This window comes from Lagopus leucura, unplaced genomic scaffold (assembly GCF_019238085.1).
Source record: "Lagopus leucura isolate 7727_CA_CO unplaced genomic scaffold, USGS_WTPT01 Super-Scaffold_100009, whole genome shotgun sequence".
Taxonomy (NCBI): domain Eukaryota; kingdom Metazoa; phylum Chordata; class Aves; order Galliformes; family Phasianidae; genus Lagopus; species Lagopus leucura.
Window position 1 is genome coordinate 20,142,192 of NW_024962266.1, and position 20,418 is coordinate 20,162,609.

The window sequence follows — 20,418 nt, forward strand, 5'->3', positions numbered from 1 at the left end:
CCCTCCACACCAAGGACACAACTGTGACCAATTAGTGGTTTTATTGCCACTAGTCCCAGGTGTTCTTGTCAGTGTCGATGGACATGCAGTTATACACGGCGAAGCGCAGCAGCTCCTCACATATCTTGACCCTGAGGGCAAGACACCGGGTTAGGGCTGGGGCTGTCCCCGAACTCTCCCACTGCCCCCCATGGTGGGGAGGCTGAGCGTCCTCATCCCCAGGCAAACTCACGAGGAATATTTGGGCAAGAACAAGGAGCAGGAGCATGTGGAGGCCTCAGGCATCATGTCCAACCGCTCAGGGCTTGGGAGAAAGGAGAGATGGGTCAGGGGTCCGCATGGCAGGACCACAGCCTGCAGGACAGCCAGACTCACATGGACCGGTCTGGGTAGATGGTGAGCTGAACAGGGAGGCGGCTGCGGCCGGTGATGAACTTGAGGAATCGGCTGAGGTCCTCTGAGAAAGGACAGGGAACAGAGCTGGGGTCACCTTCAGAGCTGGGAAAGCCAAGGGACACTCCCAGGGGAAAAAGTGACCCTGCAGGCCCGGCCCAGTGGGTGAAGAGCAGAACAGTGGTCGCTCACCACTGGTGAAGTTCTTGAGGGCATCCCAGAATTGCTGGATGCGGGTGCTGTCAAAGTCCTCAAAGGTGACTGTATCAAGGAACACAAAGGGGCTTTGTGAGTAGAGCTCCAAAAGGACAGCAAGGTGGGGTGCCAGGGTGCAGGATGACTACTTGTCTCCACACAGGACAGGACGCAGGCGGAGGACGAGCAGCAGCCATGAGCACAGCTTAATGCTGCCCGCTACTTACTGAACTTCTTCAGCTCATCCACCGTCACCTCAGGGTTCCCACAGACCTTCCTCTCCAGCTGCTGCCAGGTGAGCAGGTCCAGCACAGCCTGGGGCACCACACGGAGCAGCCCGGCACGAATAGCTGCCACCTGAGGAGAGCCATGTCACCGCAGCAGGCCCCCAACCCACTGTGAACAACCAGGCCAAACAGAGAGTACCTGGAGGACCTGACAAGCGATCCATCCCCTTGCATGGCTGGGACCGTGGCATTACCTGCTCCTTGCTCTCCTCCAGCCGAGCCTTCTGCACCAGATGGATGAACTCTTTGCGGTCCTCAAAGCGCACCACGGTGCTGCTACCCTTTGGGATCAGCTCCACCACACGCTGGTCGCTCCGTACCGTTGTGTAGGTCAGCTCCTTGCCAAACATGAAGTTGAAGGCCTCCCTGTCCACTTCCTCCAGCATCTCCAGCAGCTTCACCTGCCAGCCAAAGGGACAACGCTGTCACAGCAGAGCTGCAGGCAGCCATGGGAGCACAGGGCACGGTCCCAACCCTGCTCACCAGCTCCACATCCACAGCAGCAAAGTCCTTGCTCCAGATGACCTCCTCTCCTGACAGCTGCTTCCACACCAGACTGGGCAGAGCCAGGACCTGCAGAGGGGTTGGAGATGTGCCCACCCCAGCACCAGCTGAGGATGATCCAGCCAAGGGACATGGTGGCAGGGGAACTGGTGGTATGGATTTGACCCACATCAAAACTGTTTGCCAGCCAGGCAGGCAGTGCCACGCTCACCAGAATCTCCTTGCTTCTCAGGGCTGCTCCCATGAGCTGTCCAATCCACTCGTACTTAGGGAAGTCCTTGCAGGAGGGGTTGGGGACGTACATGTCCCTGGTGTCGCTGCTGCTGTTACCCTGTGGGGGGGAGGCACTGAGATCTAATTCAGCCTCTGCCCAGAGTCTGCTGGGAGGATGCTGCTGGGCTGGGGTGCCAAACCTGGTTGGATGTGCGCACAAAGAAGGGCAGTGGCACGGGGACATCACCAGAGCTGGGACACAGCTCCTCTGAGATGTCTGTCAGGCAGTCCCGAAAACCCCCGCCTGCAAAGGAGAAGAGGTTGCAGTGTGGGACACAGTGAGCCTGCAGGATTTGATTACCTGCACCTCTACCCATGGGGCACATGTGCAGAGCAGGGCACCATTACAACAGAGACCCCCAAACTCTGCTCAGGGAGGGACAGGAGAGCTCTCACCGTTATCAATGACGCCCTCCGTGGTGAAGTCACACTCCCACCACTGGCTGTGGGTCTGAGGCCACCTGTGGGGAAGCAACAGCCCTGTGCAAACCTCCTCCGAGAGGAACAGAAGCACTGATCACCTGCATCCTGCTCCAGGGAGGTGACACGAAGCTGAAAACCCACCTGTAGTTTAGGAGATGATTGTTGGTTTTAGAAGGCTTCAGGTTTTCATACACCTGCAGAAGAACATGATGGAGGAGGATGGAGAGGCAGCGATGCTGAATGATGCCAACTTATCAAGCACTCGATTTGATGCTGCTGTACCTGGGTGAAGACTGTGTTCCGGCCACTAGGGTCCAGCTCAGGGTGAGCCCGGTGCTCACGGGCCAGCTGCCGGTTGATGAGCAGCTTTGGCAGCATGCAAGGTGGGCTGCTCTCCGAGCTCTGCAGGCAATGGGTGACGAGGGTTTTGCCCAGCTTGCACAGCTGCAGGAACGGCTTCATGCCCTAACGGAGAATACGCAACGGGGTGAGAGGCCTGATCCTGCCCCACGTGCCCCCTTTTTCCCTCCTCAGCATCACAGGGGATGCTCAGCTCCCCCATCCCTCCAGCAACAGCTGAAGTACAGAACAGCAGAGTGAGCCCTGGTCTGTCTTCCTTGGCTCAAAGAAAAGTGCAGAGAAAATGGGGACATGTCCCAGGGCACCCAACCCAGCCCAAGATGCTATGGTCCTACCAACATCATCTCAAAGGAGCCCAGAGAATGCTCACCCTCAGCACACTGAAGCTGCTGTCACTCTCATCGGAGATGGGGATCAGGTACCCCAGGACACTGTCCAGGAGCTGGATGAACCTGAAGACCAGGGAGGAGAAGTTGAGGATGCTGTGTAGGGTCTCCAAGCCCCACAGCAAGCACAGTACCCCCAGGCACTGAAAGCAGCTATGCTTGAATGGGGAACCACAAGGCAAAATCTATATCACACACAGGAAAGGAGCCATCAGGTTTTAAGCATGACACATGCTGGAGGCCAGAGCATCGTTCTTCCTGTTGCTGTCCCCATGCTGTACCTCTGGATAACTATGGCCCTGTGGTACAGTACATCTGCGTCCACCCCTTCCAGCAGCGGGTAGCGCACCAGCTGGGCCGCCTGAAACATGTCTGCGTTGAGGCTCAAGTCCCTCTCCCAGAAGGACTTGAACTTAATCCCTCGCAGCCGGACGTTGTACCCTTGTTCTGCCAGGGAAGGACAGCAGTGCTGTAGGTGCATGCCAGCTTTTCCTCCCATGGCCCCACAAAGCAGCTGGTGGGGCAGGGAAAAAGCCAGAGGTGGCTTCACCCCATGCATGAGCTCACCTCGGCACTCCAAGATGCGGATCTCCAGTACTGGCATGTGGGTCTTCATGTCACGTAGGATGCATACATCCTGATAGCTGTTCCTGCAGGCAGCACAGATTAATGGCAAGACTGCAGGGCACAGCCCTGGTGAAGACAAAGCTGGGTTCCCACCAAGGGCATGCCAGCATCCTAAAGTCCTCAGTGGCAAAAGCCCCTAAGGCTCACCAGGGCTGCAGCAGGAGGGGATGGAGCAGAGAGGAGTGGCTGCCCACGACATAGAGGATGTCCTGAAGGAGGTGGGAACCACATCCAGAGAAGAGCCAGGAAAGAGCACAGAGTCAGCAAAGACAAAGCAGGGCAGGAAGGCAAAGTGGCCATGAGCGGCTGCTTCAGCACAGACGTTGGAGCAGAACTGGCCACATAAATAAGAGAGGCACAGTGAGGGTGGTCCGTTTTTGGAGGAAGCAGTGATTTGAGAGAACGAGTGAGTCGGTTTGTGATTCACTGGTGTTTCCGAAGCCTCTGCCAAGGTCCCTGCAAAGACCGATGGGTATGCAGGGAAAAACAACTGCGGCTGCCGGCATGCAGAGTGGAGACAGCTCCTGCTGCCAGGAAAGGGACCTCGATGGTCTCACAGGTGTTTCTTCAAACAGAAATCATCCAAAAAGTACAAACAGGCGAGTCATGGGGGAGGAGGAGAAGGAAACATTCACACTTCTGGGTGCCCATCTCAAGAAAGACACTATGAGGATGCAGGGCAGATGGGGAGGTAAAGCACTGCAGCTACAGCCTGGCAGAGGTGCTCAGAAAGCACTCAGGCAGCAGCAGCGGTGCACCCCCAGAGGCAAGAAAGAGGAGGAATGCCCTCCAAAACCCCTAGCTGGGAGGAAGCTGCAGCTCAGCTGACACAGCATAGATGAAGCTCAGAAGCAGAAATGAAGGTGCTGGGCTGGCAGGTGGAGTTGGGCCGAGGCTGCTCCTCTCTCGTTACTCACTCATTGATTAAGACAGTTCTCAGGTGCTGCAGCCTGTTGGCTGGCCCTCCATACACAGCCACCCGCCTGGGGACGTAGGAGTTGATGCATGCGTTCAGCATCAGCCACAGCTTCCTGGGGACAAGAGCACAATGCAGCATTGTCCTCCCATCCCGAGCTGCTCAGAGATGCCCCCAGAGGCGTCCCAAGGGCTGTGTCCTCCAGGAGCCTCCACCTCGAGCTGCAGCCCAGGGAAAGCTGCGCTCGAGAGGAAGACTATGTCCCTGCCACAACCACCACCAGGGAAGGGACATCCTCAGGTCTCACTTGATGACGCTGCCTTTTTTCATGTGGAGCCGCACCCAGTGCTGCCCAGGGGACCCGTTGCTCTCCCAGTAGGTGTCTCCCTGGTTGTCTGTCAGGTGGGTTATTTTGAAGTCATTCTGGAAGAGCGCAACGAGCAGAGGGAGGAAGCTGAGCACCTTTGGGCAAACCACAGCCATGCCCAGGATGGTTTCTCTGCAGATGCCCATCTCCTGGCAGCTTCACTAAAACAGCAGAGACCACCACTGTCCCTTCCTCTCATGGAGGTGATTCTCCCTGCAGCTGTGGGATGCTTGGGCAAACTGTGCCACAGCAGAGTGTAGGGGACAATGGAGCCCCACAACGCACCAGCTGTGAGGAGACCTCTATGCTGTTGAGGTGGTCCTTAAAGCAGTCCTTGCAGTGTTGATCCCTCTCGGTGATGTCATACAGGAAGCGCCCCAGCTCCATGTCCTGCTCATAGCTCCAATTTGGAGGCATCGACCTATGGGGAATCCGTGCTAACAGAATGAGAAGACCACGCTGTGCCCCAAACCCACCCATCAGCGCCGTGGCCCAAATCAAGGCAGCCCCAGCATCCTGCTGTCAGCACACAGGATGGCCCCGAGCAGCTGCATCTCCACTACTATACCAGGTGTTTATGGCCACCCCAGCCCAGCAGGAATAGTACTACGCAGTTGCTCCAACAGGCCCTGGAGCAAAGGCCATCGCAGGGTGGCACTGATGCAGAAGGCATCAGCCATCACCTGCCCTCCCAGCCCTGCAGACATGGTCTCCCCCAGGGCACTGTGGCACCACTCCGCGAGCTGTGCTTGTACCGAAGCTTCTGCACCACAGCCTCATCCGGCTCGACTGACACGGGCTTCTCTCCCAACTGCATGGTGTATGTCAGGTCCACCACTTGTTCCCAGCTAAATGAAGGGATCACGTAAAGGAAAATGGAGGGTCAGTGCTTGGTTTACCTATGTGATTCCTGCCTTAGCCTGGTGTAGAGGTGCCAGCAGTGCCCAAGGGCTGTGGGAACAGCACTGGGAGGACTGGTGTCACTCCATAGACTAATGGGATAGCAGGGATGGCTGTCTGGGGGAGCCAAGGGGTTGGAATGGTTGGGTCCCTCTCTAGGTCTCACTGCACGGCAGCGGGATGCAGCTGTGTGGGCCTTACCTAGCCACAGGTTTGTAATCCGTTCCAAAGGTTTGGTGTTGCTGCTGGATCTTCTCCACCGGATCCACCGGTACCAACTTATCTCCCCCATCTCCAAACCGCTGCGCCAGGACCCAGCCCTCCTCCAGCTCATGACAGACCCCGTTCTCCTCCAGGTGCTCCTAAAGCACACCCGGCCCGAAGTGACACATCCCGCCCCCGAAGCGGGCACGGAACCGACAGCGGTGCCCCCGGCCGCCGCCCCGCCGTTACCTTGCGGAGCTTCACCCACAGCCCCGCGCTGTTTCGGTACTCCTCGCCCGTAGCGCGGAGGCAGCCGCCCTTCCGCACCTCGATGGTGGCCCGCTTGGAGCCCCGCGCCGGCCCGGGGCCGTCCCAGACGCTGAGCAGGCTGCGGGACGAGACGGCGGCCGCGGGGTCCTTGCAGATCTTGTACTGCACCTCGCGGGGCACGTAGCACAGCGCGGCGGGCAGCGGCCGGGCGCGGCGGAAGCACTCGCTGCACTGCAGCAGGAACCGCAGCCGGCCCAGCACCTGGTGCGTGGCCTCCTCGCCCACCCGCATCGCGCTCCGCACCTGCGAGCCGCGCACCGCACAGCTCCCGCACCGCAACACCGCCTCCGCCCGGCTCCGGGAACCCCGGCCACCGCCGCCGCCTCCGCCCGCTGCCGCCCTCGGCTCCGCCTCCGGTCCCCGGGGCCGCCGTCATCGCCCCACCCGCGGCCGCCGTGCCGGGAAGCGGCCGCGTTCCTCCCGTCGCCCCCGCACCGCCCGGCCCCGAGCCCGACAAGCAGGCCGGACGCCGGGAAAAGCTCCGTCTCGTCGGGGAAGAGAGGCTGCTGGGGTCACGCTACAGGGGAAAGTAAGGGGTGGGCACGGCGCTGCCCACGGAGGCTCGTACCACGGAATCCCGCCCCGGGGCAGCTTTAGCTCTGAACTCGGTCACCTCGCGATGATTCACATCGTGGTTCAGGCGCTTGTCACATACCGGGGTGAGGTGGTGGGGAGCTATCAGCCCCACCCTGCGCTGCACGGAGCTCCCTGGGCTGGGCACACAACATCTGCGTTCAGCAGAGGCTGGCAGAGCTCAAAGGTCTCCCCCTGAGCTGCCTACTATCACAGCAGGGCATAGTCCAGCTCCATCCCTGCCTGCGATAACACCAGCCCTAGGGCGTCACCCAATAGCAGCTGCCCCAGGGCCGGGCTCTTCTGGCCCCAGGACCACAATCTGCTTCTCTTCCAGCTCATGACATCCCTCTCCAGCACCATATAACACAACAGCACTACACAGATCCCTCAGCAGACACATCAATAGAAGCAGCACCAGGGGTTGGTTAGTTCATTTTATTTTAGTAGGGACAGACAGCTCCCATCTGCCTATTTATAGCTTGTCATACTTCAGGGTAGCAGTGGAAGAACAAGAACAGCTAGTCTACACGTGTGTATTAATCACCTGAAGCTATCCTAGGACAATTCAGCAAGCTGAAATCTGGGGGAAGAGAGGGGTTCCTCAGAGATGTCACAGCACTGATCCCCCCTGCTCTTTCTTCCCTGCACACCTATTAGCCAGCTGTAGACATAGCCTCTGTCCAGTAACAGCTCAGGATGTTCCTGGCCCAAACACTGACCTCAACCAAATCCAGTCTCAGCAATAGAAGGGGAACGCTCTGGCTCCTGCTCACAGCTCTCTGTGCTACTCATGAAAGCACCCCTGGCCTCCTGCTGTAATGGGCACACTGCCATAGCACAGGGCCTGTCCATCCCCACAGATGTCACCTCACTGTCAAGTCCTCCAAAATAAAAACCAAGATGCACCTGTCCACACCCTGCAATAAAGTACTAGAGTTCATCTTTCCTTCTTCAAGTTCCCTAGGTAAACAACCCACCCTCCTGCAGGCCTCTCTCACTGCTAAGCAGGCAAAGTCAGAGAAAGCAGCATGGATTCCACCCCATCAGCATCCAGACAGGACTTAGGATGGCCCACTTCAAACCCCATCTCACCCTGCTGCTCTCTTAGTGTGATGCTGAAGATTTCTTCTCCAGCACTCCTGCCCGTGGCCAAAGCAGCAGGTCAGAGCCTTTCCACCAGCTCACTCATGATGACTTAAAAGCAAACACACTGGGCTGTGACTCAGCCACCAAAGCAGAAGGGTATCACACACTGCCCTGTCCCTGTGCTACTTTACTGCTGCAATCAGCTGCAAAGTCATAGAGCTCAGTTTTGAGATAACTCTAGGATTTACAAAAAAAAACCTCCAGCAGACAGGGCTTAGCACCCAGCACATCATGTGTGGAAGGCTCTGCCGCAGGCCAGGGCTGCCAAAAGGGAATTTCCTACTCACCCTACACTCTTTCCACTCACCGCAATGCAAGGAGACCTCAAGCCTGGGCTCTGCTGATCCTACATTCCTTTCAGCGCAGCCCCTTAGCAGTTCTGGGAATAATGGCAGTTTCCAAGAAAACTGGTAAGTGGAATGACTTCATTTACAACCAGGAGCAATTTCTGAATGACAGATTCCAACAGAAGAGAGTAAGGCATGATGTGCTCAGACACGATAAATCCTAACTCACAGCGCTGGCCCCACTCCAGCACAAGTGACTCAGTGGCTCTCACTAGCGATGGACCAGCAGCTCTCAGACTGAAGACGAAGCCAGGGTGTAAAAGCAGACTGTCATGGGCAGCTCACAGTGCTAGGCAAGCACCAGCCCTGCCCAGGGCTGGAAAAATCCAAGAATGGTTTGATGTCGTAAAGCTCTCCTTGCCCATTGCTTGGTCACATACTGACCTGCTCCAAGCTCAGAAACACACAGAGCTTCTCTTCTTCTTCCTGCGGTGAAGGCTGTCTCCCTCAACCCCTCCACCTCTCCTCCCATGGCAGACAGGAGCAGAGGCCAGTGCTGCTCTGCCTGATACTGCTCCCACCTCTGCTGTCTGGAAGAGCTTGGCCCTGCCTGCACATCTCCATGAGAACCGTAACAGATTAATTGTAACACAGGCTTTTAGGCTCAAAGAGCCTGGGAGAACAGCTGCTAGGCTACCAGCATGCCCTGGGCAGAATGCAGAATCAGAAGACTATAGAGAGGGAGAAAAGCAAATCATTCCCGTCTCCTGCAGGGGAGCAGCTCCCCCAGCAGTTGCTGCTGTGCAATGGTGCGGAGAACCACGGGTGGTCACAGGTTCTGTGTGACATAATAGCACCCCACAGCACCCACATTCTCACTGTGCAAGCCTGTCGTGACACCTGGTGGCCAAAGGCACCCCTGCAGCACCCACCACCGGTCTGCTTCACTTCTCAAGCGTACATGAATGATCTCATGTCCATGACCTCATGGGAAAGCAGGAACAAAGCAAAGGAATGCAGTCAGGACACTTGGGCTAGGGCACAGTGACCTCTGTACACCAAATGCTCTCAGCTGCAGCTCACAGTTCTTTGTCCCATACCACAACCTGCCATGCAACTCTGTAGCCCTACCCACTTCTGTTTGGAGCAAAGCACAGCACAGCCCAGGAAGAGCAAGAGCAAGTTATGGAGCTGCAATGGGAACACTGGGAGAAGAAACTCATTGCAAAAGCCTACCCGGCCTTTCTGATGAATGAGGGCTGGGAACAGGGTTTCATTACTGCAATAACATTTACACTCCAAGCCAGTTCCAAATGTCTGTGTCCAAAGTGGTACTGGTTACCACTGCAGGAAGCCAGGCTTCAGACCTAGATGTTTATTATATATACATAACCTGGGGGAACAAGGGAGCTCTTCCCATTGTATGGTTTTGTCAAGTGATTGTCCATGCTGCTTGGTCAGGCTGCAACATCACTCCTCCCATGGACTCATGTCTGTGTCAATGGCCACGCAGTTGTAGGCCGCATAGCGTAACTTCTCTTCACATACCTTGGCTCTAGGGAGGGATGAGGGGAAAGAAAAAAAAAAAAAAAGACAAGAAGGAATTGCCTTTTCTGCATCTGAGATGACAAGATGAAGGCTATGCTTCAAAAGCTGCTCACAAAAAAAATTAAAAAATATCACAGTAGCCACATGACGCTGTTGCGTGGTAAAGCAATGGGGCTCTGTGGGTCAGCATAGAGGCTGAGAGCCCAGACACAGAATCCCCCAGTGGCAGAGAAGCTGCAACACTTACGTGGCATAGTTGGGCAAAAAGAGGGTACTGGAGCAGGTGGATGACTCTGGCAATGCATCTGTCGTCTCAGAGCTTGAGGAAAGGTGACAAACTGGTTAGAATCAACAAACCAACAAGGAAGAAAAGAGCAGACCACAGATTCGTTTGGTCCGTTAGCCTTGCAGTCTGAAAAAGAAACAGACTCACCCTAGTTTGTCAGGATAGATGTAGATCCGTGCTGGGAGGCGGCTTCTGCCAGTAACAAACCTGAGAAAGCGACTGCGATCCTCTGTGAAGGGAGAACAAAGGTATCAACAGATGCCAGGGCAATATGAGATCAAGCACAGCCACTTGCAGGTATCTCCTTTGTCCCAGTAGCTTGCTCTGCTTGGCTCCCATCTGTTCCAGGCAGCAACGAGGGTGGTTTCAATCCCTCAGTTCCCAGCCAGCACTTAGGGGCTGTCACAGCATGAGGAGATGTGCAGTGGCAGAGCAAATCACTCACCATTGGTGAAGTTGTTGAGTGCTTCCCAGAAGTACTGAACGCGGGTGTCCAGTGGCTCAAAGTCCTCAAAGCGAGCTGCCAGAGGATACAGAAAAGGAGTTTTAGAGATCTCAGCTCCTCCTGGATAAATTAGAGCATGGCATCCCGTTCATATCCATGGACCCTTCCTGATCCTGTTAGCACTCAACTAAGGGCAAGAAGACCACAGACCCACTCTGTCATCATAATAAAAGCTACTATGTGCATCCCACAGCCCCCTTGGCCCAGCATGGGAAGGAAGACAGTCATTCTGCTTTCAGGGAATGAGCTCTCAGCAGAGGGCCTTCACTTACTGAGTTTCTTCAGGGCATCAACTGTGACTTCAGGGTCTCCACAGACTTTCTTTTCCAGCTCCTGCCAAGTGAGGAGGTCAAGAACAGCTTGGGGTACTACCTTCAACAGCCCAGCTTGCATAGCCATGATCTGAAAAAGAAGCAAGGCAGGTGAGCAGTGTGTCTTGCCTACTTTCCTGGCTCAGGGTTGAGCCCAAGTGCTACTGAACTGAAGCCAAGTGACTGCTCCCATGCTCCATGGGACCAGCAGAGGGGAATAGGATCCCAGAGAAACGCATTCCAGTTCAATTAGGAAGACTGTATTGGAGCTGGGAATAAAATTCTGTTTCTTATGTTGCCATCCACCACCCTAAAGGACTGTGTGCTATTGCACTAACGAGCACAGGGACATTAAGCACTACACACACTGGCTGTCTATGGAAATTCAGTGGCCACTCACACTATGGAAGAGCATTACCTGCTCCTTGCTCTCCTCCAGTCGAGCTTTCTGTACCAGATGGATGAACTCCTTACGGTCCTCATAGCGGACCACGGTGTTGCTGCCATTGGGAATCAGCTCCACCATGCGCTGGTCACTCAGCACTGTCGTGTAGGTCAGCTCATTCCCAAATTTGAACTCAAAAGTGTCTTTGTCCATCACTTCCATCACCTCCAGGAGTTTCACCTGCCCAGATGAGGGCTTGTTAGAGAGATGCCCAGTGGGCAGAAATATACCTGGTCCCTCATCATCTGCTTTCCCCAGACAGGGGCTAGAATGACTGAGACAACAGTGCAGCATGAGATATGCTGCCCTACAGCTGCACTTGCTGCTTTAGCAGACCTTGGGGCATTGTGTGTGCTGAAAGCGAGTCAGCACTGCTTTGTCTGTATCAGCTGTGAGATGTATTAAATGCTAATAATGCCCTCTCTGTGCATTTTTCGTCAACTCATCACTGGAAAATGCAAGTACAACACAGGAGCAAGTACACAAATCACAGTCTTGCAGAGCGTCACAAGGAATAGGCACAGGCACAGCCTTTCACCAGCCTCTCACCAGCACCGAGTCCACCGCAGCAAAGTCTTTGCTCCAGCTGACCTCCTCCCCTGTTAATTGTTTCCATACAAAGCCAGGAAGAGCCAAGACCTGAAGGAGAACAGCAGTTCTGCTGAGTTTGTGAGAAAGGAGATAGCCCCAAGGATAGAGATGGGGTTCAACCACGGTGGAGGTTCCACCACATTCCCTGTCTACATGCAGGGCTCATCAGGTACCTTGGCCTACACAGAACTGAGCAGAGACAAGACCCCCTCCCTCAGGTTCCCTGCAGCATCTCACCAAATTCAGGCTGTGAGCTCTCAGCCCCAAACCCTGACAGACACCTTTTGTCCCAGTGCATGATCACAGGGACCTTCCCATGTTCCTGCTGAACAAGTGGCACAAGAGGACTGGCAATTCCCTTTGTGGCAAACCTCCACACAGAGACGGGGTTTAAAACTCACCAGAAACTCCTTGCCCCTCAGAGCTGCTCCCATGATCTGCCCAATCCACTCATACTTTGGGAAGTCTTTACAGGAGGGGTTGGGGACATACATGTCCCTGGCTTCTCCAGTGCTGTTACCCTACAAGCATAAGAGTCAACACTCAGCCCAGCATGAAGAACTACAAGCAGCTCTTGCAGTGACACTGGGAATTTTCCACAACAGAAGAGGGCTAGACCCCATAATCTCCGTGGCAATGTTCCTAGTAAGGCACTTATCAAATTATCCTAAAACCAGATGTCACAAAGCAACATACTCAGTCCTTTGTAGTTAATGAGAATAGGCTTTGGACTAGCAAAGATATACATCTCAGGCATGAAGGGGGATACGAACAGTTCTGCTTTGTCAGGCACAATTTTGGGCACTTTCCACTTTCTGCCTCAAGCATCCCAATCCACAGCACCTGGTTAGATGTGCGCACAAAGAAGGGCAGGGGCACAGGAGTGTCTGCTGAGCTGGGACACAGCTCCTCCGACATGTCTGCCAGGCTGTCCCGAAAACCACCACCTGCAATCCCAGAAGAATGGCATTTTTAGTGATAAAACTGCTTGTGTGCTGACTCTCAGGAGCACAGAAGCAAGATTAGGGGTTTTGATCCAACAAAGTCCAGAGCTAAATAGCAGACTCCTGTCACAGCCCTAAGGCACCACGGGAAACAAGACAATAGAAGTAACACCACTGCCTGGCCCATGTAGGACAGCCACTGTCAAAGCTGCTGCTAGTGACTAATGGAGGTCTGACACCAGTGTCAGCACGCAGTACTCCTCATGCACAGCACTGCAGAGGGTGGCAGGACAAGGTGACCTGCCTTCCCTTTCTCCTGCAGCAGCAATAACACCAGGAGCAAATGAGAGCCCCTGCAGCAACAACTGCACCGTCAACCTCCAAGTCTGCCCCTTTGCCCACACATCCCCTACCTTGGTCAATGATTCCCTCTGCGATGAATTTGCACTCCCACCACTGGTCGTAACGCAGCGGCCACCTGTAGAAAACCAGGCAGGCCTGAATTGCTGGGGGTGCTCCGTGCACTCAGATCCAAGGAGAAACTGAGGAGGCAGCAGGCAGAGCAGGGAAGCCAGAGGCCTAGGGCATAGCAGCCTGGGCTTAAGACAACCTCAGTCTCAAGTCAGCAATCTCAGAAGGGAGGAAACACCTTGGGAGAACAGGCCCTTGTCCCGTGTCTGAGCTGGCTCCTGACCTAGCAAACCCTCTCCAGAGGGCACAAAGGGCACACAGGTGCTTGCCAAACACCCTGCTGTTAAAGAGGACATGCTCCCAGTACTGATCCCCTCCCTACACCCAATGTGGCTTACCTATAATCTAGAGGCTTTTCAAACTTGTCAGAGGGCTTCAGGCCTTCATACACCTGCAACAAGTAGAGATCAAAGCTGGTATCCCCTCTCCAGAAGAAATGGTGCCAAGTGAAGACTGGAAATTGGAAGGAATCTCGTTTGTTTCAAACCCTTAAATATTGACTGAAACTAACCCCTAAATGGCCTAGGGGCCCTTCACTTCTGAAAACATGACATAATTACAGTATTTTACACCACTTGCAGCTTCCTAGCTTCAGAGGTACACTAAATGCATTTGCACACTGAAAACTGTTTGTGCACACATTGAGCAATAGATCTTTTGGAGGCAGAGGGAGAACTACAAGAGGAATATTAGAGCTGCTGTAATACCACAGGACTGTGTGCAGCTGCGTTATTATTGTCACAGAAGTCTCTACTGTCCTTTCAGTGTAATAAGATTGTTATGCTCTGCATTAGCAACGTGTCAACAACAAAGCCTAATACAGAACAAAGACATCAGCTCTGATATTCAGATATTCCTGGATAAGAGATCATCAGCACATGTAATTGTAGAGCCTACGAGTCACGTAAAGAAGCCCTGAAGTCACCAGGTAACTCTAGCTCCCAAGCTCTTCCCTCCACCCACCTCCCCCTGGTTCATTTTGGTTTTAGGATGCTCCACTCTCCTCAAAGCATGAGCTCCTCTCCAGAAGGAGAAATACCTGAGTGAAGACAGCATTCTTGCAGCTGGGATCCAAGGCAGGGTTGTCTCGGTGCTCCATAGCCAGACGTCGGTTGATGTAGAGCCGTGGCATGAAGTTGGGCTTGCTTGTCTCTGAATCCTTCAGACACTGTGTAATGAGAGCCGTGCGCCTCTTGGACAGCAACAAGAACTGCTTGATATGCTGCCAACAGGTAAGTTCTAAACGTCAGAAGTGTCCAGCGCCCAAAGCACATTACCTACTTCCTAGGTTCTCCCCAGAACCACAATCTCCCACACACAGCCACATTCTCCTCAACAGTATTTTCTCTAGCTGATCTTCTGTCTCCAAAAACTTTCCTTTCTGGCTTAAGAGACAGACCGAGCCCAATTCTCCCTCCATCAGCAGTCATCTGATACTCACACTCTAATGTTGCTTGGACTCTCCCTCACTTTCACCAGAACAAGAGTCTTACTATTCCTCCTACTTGTAATGAAACCAAGCTCTGCTAGACAAACAAGAATCCTTAAACACTCTGGGTTTTAGGCTAAGCTGGCACAGGGATTACAGTGTTCTATAGCACTAGGCCTGGAAGCACACAGAGTTGGACTACCCTAGCAGTGCCCGGCACATTCTGGGAGAGAATGTGAAGAAAACAGACAACTGGAAGGATGATTGAGTCTTACGAGAAAGACACGAATCAAAAGCCAGAAAAGTAGTTACTGGTAAGAAGCCCTGCCATTCAGACACAGACAGTTCAAAACTGCTGGCAGCAAGTACGGGAACAGAGTGTGCTGGGCTGGGATCTACGAGGGGACGTATGCCCAGCTCACACACCCAGTGCAGCTACGCTCTGAGTCCTTTTTTGGGTGATGTGCTCTCACCCCCAGAGCCTTGGTTTCATTCTTTTTACTGCATAGCTACAACATTTCCACATCAATGTTCTAGCAGGAAAACAGTCTCAAAACAATATCGCCTTTCACGGCTTTAATGAAAGGAGCTCAGCCAGGTATTTCCCTTGAGCTGCTTTAAAAGCAACAAGCGCTGCCTGTCTCCCTTGCCACAGCCCAAGTGCAATTGCTCTGCCTCATTGAGGCCCCACAAGACACAGAGGAACTCACCTTGAGTTTGCTGAATGTGCCTACAGTGTGGTCCCAGGCTGGCACCAAGTGATGCAAGACACTATCCAGGAGCTTGATGAACCTAAATCCCAAAGAAGAAGGTACTGCAACACCCTGAAGGGAAAGGGGCCTTCACAAACCTATTCCAGGCCAGGCACTCCAGACACAAACAGAAAAGTAACAACTGATCCAAATACAAGTCACTGATGTTTTAAATCTCAGAGCCTGTAGCACTAAATTCCCATTGCAGCAACTACACACCCCTTGCAAGGGACTCTGTGTGCATCTGCCCCCCTATTTCCCCCACAACACAGATATGCTGCACCTGCAACACACAGAACGTTGAACTTGAGCTGCAAGAGTCCTCTTAAAAACGTATGGAAGCTACCCAAGAAAACCTCTGCTATTTTCTCCAAGGCCCAGGATGCCCATTCCAGGTGGAGTCACTGAGCTTTGAGCTCCCAGCCATTACTTGCACTGCAGAGGGCACCAATCACTGCAGACAGCACCACCCCTGCACTCCCATACAGTACCTCTGAATGAGCACTGCCCTCCGGTACAGCAGGTCAGGGTCTGTCCCTTCCAGGCGGGGGTAGCGTACTAAATTGGCCAGCTGGAACATGTCGGCACTGAGCCCCAAGTCCCTCTGTCGGGAGGATTTGATTTTGATGCCACGAAGGCGAACATCAATCCCATCATCTGCCAAAGGAAGACCACAGATAATACGCTAAGCCTACAAGAAAGTAAGCCTTCCAGCTGCAGCACGTCAGTACCATCTCCAAGTAGAAGCACTAGGAGCATGACCAGCTTCACCAGCTCTGGGGCTGAGCACTGAGTTTGAAAGACCTTTGTGCGGAAATGAGGAATTTAAAGAAGAGGAGAAAAAAAACAACAAAATCAGAGGCGAGGAAAAGAAAAACAGGCTGAAAGCACAAGGCTCGCAAATCTTCAAGTTGCCCTGGAGTACTTGGCCAAGTACAAGCTGCAGAAATAAGCTCACTGTACAGTATCTCACAGGTGCATTATAGATGTGGCCATAACTCCTAGCCCTACCTCTGCACTCCACAATCCGGATCTCGATGACAGGCAGGTGTGTTGTCATGTCCTCAAGGACGCACACATCCCCAATGTAACTCCTGCAAGCACAGCACAGACAGAGGCTGCAGAGCTGTTCCCTTGCCCAACCTGTCAAAATTCACTCGGCTGCTTGTAAGGAAAAAGTTGCATCCTTTAGAACGGGAGGCTGCAGGAGAAACCCAGACCAGCAGTGCCACACAGCTCACACGAATATCCAAACCTCCTGTTACCTCAGGCGTAGGCAATGTCTTGTTCAATAAGACAGCACAGCTCTCTGAATTAACCCAGCCGTGCCAGTTGCTAACCGTCAGCAAGTCCCCCCATATGAAAGGCCAGGATTCCAGGAACTGGGAATGGGGTTTCAAAGTGTTAGACTGGAGAGATGGAAAATGCCTCTCCCAAGACCCTGAGCCGCTAAAGTGAGGCTGCAGTTGGCGTGACAGCCTGTAGTTGGGATGCCCAGTGCCTCAAGCCCTCGGAAGGGCCACACTACACTTCCCACCTCCATCCACTCACTCATCAATGCCAACATCGTTCAGTTTCTTCAGATTGTCCCCCTCACCCCCGTACACGGCGACGCGCTTGGGCATGAAGTTCTCATCAGTGGTATCAACAGTCAGCAGGAGCTTCCTGCAAAAGGAAACAAGAAATGAAGAGAGAGCTCTGCTTCTGAACAACTACCACTGCTCCTCCCTCACGGCCTGGCCACACCTGTACCAAGCACATGCAGATGGCACTGAGACCCCCAGGTACCTGTGACAACACTGGCTAAGAGCTGCTCAAACCCAAAGCCAGAGCACAGGACAAGGAGCAGGGAGGGCACGGTAACTTAGGGCCACGATGGACTCATGCACAGCACAGGGGCTGCAGTGCCCATCCCAGCAGTGAGCCAGCACACAAGGGAGAGATGCCTCACTTGACAATGGTGCCTTTCTTCATGTTGAGCCGCACCCAGTGCTGGCCCTGCGACCCATCGCTCTCCCAGTACGTGTCAGCATGGCTGTCCGTCAGACACGACACATTGAAGTCTTCCTGGAAAAGGACAGTGAATGAGGAGAAAGTCAGAGAGGGATAGGATTGTTTCTCCTTAGTGGCTACTTTTGTCATGAATCATAGAGCCAGAGGGTATCAAACTGGCCCGTTCCTATTTGCTGGCCTCAGGGTAGACACAGGGAGCACAGACAGCACAAGACACTGGGGCTGGCCTGCTAAGGTGCTGTGATGTCACATGCATAAGAGCATGAAACTCTCCCTAAAATCAGCTTAGCAGCTAGCATTAGTATTTACTTATCAGACCACAGCTTGCACAGTTCATCCAGGAGCTGCATTCCCCTTCCAAAACTCCGCCTTATCCCCCACATCCACATAACACAGACCAGCCCATCCCAGAGTAGGACAGCACACCCACCACGCACACTCCCCAGCCCCATGGCACAGCAGGGTTGATCAAGCCCTGTCCCTTTACCCTACAAACTACTCACCGTGTAGGATGAGACATCAATACTGTCCACATACTGCTTGACGCTGCCCAAGTTCTCATCCTCCTTCCCAATATGATCATACAAGAAATGCACTAGGTCTTCATCGCATTCGTAAGTCCATGTTGGAGGCACAAACCTACCAGGACAAAGAGGTTAATGATCTTAGAGACCCAGGGACAGCAAGGCTGTATCAACCCCTGCCAGGTGAATGGGTCAGGACATGGGTAGGCCCATGTCTGCCTTGATCTTCATCTTGTTTTCTGGTTCATGCTGACTTATCTAGGACAAGACTGTGTTAAGCAGAGCTCAGCTTCTCCACTGCCTGTCTTGCTCCACACCTCAGTTTACAAGAGAAGGCTGTCTGAGCAGCAAGGGAGAGAAAGCAGCTTGTACCCACCCACAGCTGAAGTGTGCAGACACCATGAAACAGCTCCTACCGAAGCTTCTCTACTGCAGCTTCATCCTGGTCCATGGGCTTGGGTTTTGCTCCCAGGCGCAGGGAGTAAGTCAGATCCACCACTTGCTCCCACCTGAAACAAGATGGAATGAGAGAATCCCAGGGGAAAAAAAGCAGGTACTCGAAAAGTAGGTGGAAGGGGAAGATTCAGGTTTAAAGCCACACCACATTTCATCCTCCATCATATCTTTATCACACGCCTGTTCTGTTCAGACAGTCTTTACTTCTTCTAGTCAATAGCCCCAGCTGCATTGGTGAAAATGACAGAGCAGAACTGAGTAACTCCATGTCTGGGTTCCCTATTGCGTCACTTTAATATAAGAAATGGCCAAGCAGGCTGGGACTTTTCAGTCCAAAACACAAAGAACCGAGGGAAAATACATCAAAATCTCAAGCAGCACAATATGAGCAGATGAGAACTTCTCTGCTCTCATACATGCAAGGAACCGAGACATCAAATAAAGACAGTAGGCTCAGATTACAAATAAGCTCAAGGCTCTAAAATAGGGATCTCAGGTTTAAGGCTTCTCCAGCTTCTCACTGTGGGCAGCAAAACCTTGATTTCTTTTCTAAGTCAGACTCTGGAGACAGATTTTGAGGTTTCCTGCGTATTGCACCTTTCCCAGCTACAAGGAATGCAAGATGCTAGACACGTGCTTATAAAGCAGCCTGGGAATCATATCACTTTCCACAACCTATGTGGAAGGGTAGATGTGAGCCACAACCCCATACCTGATCACAGGTTTGTAATCAACCCCAAACAACTGCTGCTGCCTCTGGATCCTCTCTGTGGATTCAACTGGGACCAGCCTGTCCCCTCCTTCTGCATGCTTACACACCAGGACCCAGCCTTCCTCCAGATCACAGCCGCTCTTGTACTCTTCCAGCTGCTCCTGTAGGGGAAAATACATCCTGTAAGGAACCCCTGGATCTCTACAACTCCTTGAAGGAGGTTGTGCTAAGGCAGAGGTTGGGCTCTCCTGCCAGGTAACAGCAATTAGATGAAAGGCAGTAGCCTTAAGTCTCCCCAGGAAAGGTTCAGGCTGGATATTAAGAACAATTTCTACTCTTAAAGAGCAGCGATGCAGCAGCACAGCTGCACAGGGAGGTGATGGGGTCACCGTACCCAGAGGTGTTCCACAACCGTGGGGATGCGCTCACTGGGCACGCAGGGGTGGGGTCGGACTGGGCGATCTCAGAGATCTTTTCCGTCCTGAATGACGGCACGATTCCACAGGCACGAACCCGCACGCAAGGCCCCGGGCCTCACGGCGTCGCCAAGGCCTGCGCCCGAAAGGGACGGGGGCACGGGGCGGCGACAGGAGCGACGAGGCACGGAGGGAGGCGGCCGGAGGACAACCGGAGGCGGCGGGGGGGGAAGCGAGGCGCCGACAGGGGTCGGCCCTCCACCCTAGCTCCGGGCGCCGGGCCCCTCCGCAGCCACCGCGGGCCCCAAGCCGCCCTCCGCCCCGCGTTCGGCCCGGCGCCCCGCCACGCAGCGCGGGGCCGTTACCTTGCTGAGCTTCACCCACAGCCCCGCGCCGTTGCAGTACTCCTCGCCCGTAGCGCGGAGGCAGCCGCCCTTCCGCACCTCGATGGTGGCTCGCGCCGCCCGCTTGGAGCCCCGCGCCGGCCCGGGGCCGTCCCAGACGCTGAGCAGGCTGCGGGACGAGGCGGCGGCCGCGGGGTCCTTGCAGATCTTGTACTGCACCTCGCGGGGCACGTAGCACAGCGCGGCGGGCAGCGGCCGGGCGCTGCGGAAGCACTCGCTGCACTGCAGCAGGAACCGCAGCCGGCCCAGCACCTGGTGCGGAGCCTCTCCGCCCGCCCGCATTGCGCTCCGCACCTCCGAGCCGCGCACCGGCGTCAGGAGTGAGGGAAGGTGGGGGGGTGGTCGGTGCTCGCGGCTTTACGGCAAACCCCGCCCGCCGCCGAGGCAAGATGGCGGCGCCCGCGGGCAAGATGGCGGCGCCCACGAACTGTACGGAA

The 20,418-nt window shown here is 54.3% G+C and overlaps 2 protein-coding genes across 3 annotated transcripts; both read right to left on the reverse strand.

The window, feature by feature from the left end:
* Positions 1–26: 26 nt before the first annotated feature.
* On the reverse strand, positions 27–6,854 carry LOC122181093 (E3 ubiquitin-protein ligase HECTD3-like). Of its 2 annotated transcripts, none has more exons than XM_042873321.1 (21): positions 6,821–6,854; positions 5,833–5,993; positions 5,487–5,579; positions 5,017–5,152; positions 4,672–4,787; positions 4,366–4,479; positions 3,389–3,471; positions 3,103–3,268; positions 2,806–2,887; positions 2,358–2,540; positions 2,217–2,269; positions 2,049–2,113; positions 1,793–1,896; positions 1,591–1,710; positions 1,359–1,448; positions 1,070–1,276; positions 816–945; positions 586–654; positions 376–457; positions 233–304; positions 27–131 (listed from the first exon to the last, which is right to left on the reverse strand). In XM_042873321.1, the coding sequence occupies exons 3-21, from the start codon at positions 5,546–5,548 to the stop codon at positions 50–52; spliced, it is 2,016 nt and encodes a 671-aa protein (XP_042729255.1). In that variant the 5' UTR covers positions 5,549–5,579; positions 5,833–5,993; positions 6,821–6,854; the 3' UTR covers positions 27–49. The 2 variants fall into 2 exon arrangements, with proteins under 2 accessions (XP_042729255.1, XP_042729254.1); XM_042873320.1 differs by lacking the exon at positions 6,821–6,854 and adding an exon at positions 6,085–6,396.
* Positions 6,855–7,162: 308 nt separating this feature from the next.
* Positions 7,163–20,355, reverse strand: LOC122181532 (E3 ubiquitin-protein ligase HECTD3-like). The gene is made up of 21 exons (XM_042874064.1): positions 19,943–20,355; positions 19,162–19,322; positions 18,410–18,502; positions 17,973–18,108; positions 17,408–17,523; positions 17,008–17,121; positions 16,468–16,550; positions 15,948–16,113; positions 15,415–15,496; positions 14,315–14,497; positions 13,614–13,666; positions 13,218–13,282; positions 12,704–12,807; positions 12,262–12,381; positions 11,819–11,908; positions 11,243–11,449; positions 10,786–10,915; positions 10,454–10,528; positions 10,156–10,237; positions 9,970–10,041; positions 7,163–9,729 (listed from the first exon to the last, which is right to left on the reverse strand). Exons 1-21 carry the CDS (start codon positions 20,261–20,263, stop codon positions 9,645–9,647), a joined length of 2,538 nt encoding a protein of 845 aa, XP_042729998.1. The 5' UTR covers positions 20,264–20,355; the 3' UTR covers positions 7,163–9,644.
* Positions 20,356–20,418: the final 63 nt, after the last annotated feature.

Excerpts from the sequence above, each read along its gene's own strand:
- LOC122181532 (XM_042874064.1), bottom strand. The coding sequence starts at position 20,263 with ATGCGGGCGGGCGGAGAGGCTCCGCACCAGGTGCTGGGCCGGCTGCGG. Across the intron at positions 11,909-12,261 it reads TGAGGGGCAAGGAGTTTCTG|GTCTTGGCTCTTCCTGGCTT; the intron begins GTGAGTTTTAAA and ends GTTCTCCTTCAG. Across the intron at positions 9,730-9,969 it reads TTTTTGCCCAACTATGCCAC|AGCCAAGGTATGTGAAGAGA; the intron begins GTAAGTGTTGCA and ends ATCCCTCCCTAG.
- LOC122181093 (XM_042873320.1), bottom strand. The coding sequence starts at position 6,396 with ATGCGGGTGGGCGAGGAGGCCACGCACCAGGTGCTGGGCCGGCTGCGG. Across the intron at positions 4,788-5,016 it reads TAGAGGTCTCCTCACAGCTG|AATGACTTCAAAATAACCCA; the intron begins GTGCGTTGTGGG and ends GCGCTCTTCCAG. Across the intron at positions 1,449-1,590 it reads TGAGAAGCAAGGAGATTCTG|GTCCTGGCTCTGCCCAGTCT; the intron begins GTGAGCGTGGCA and ends ACCCCTCTGCAG.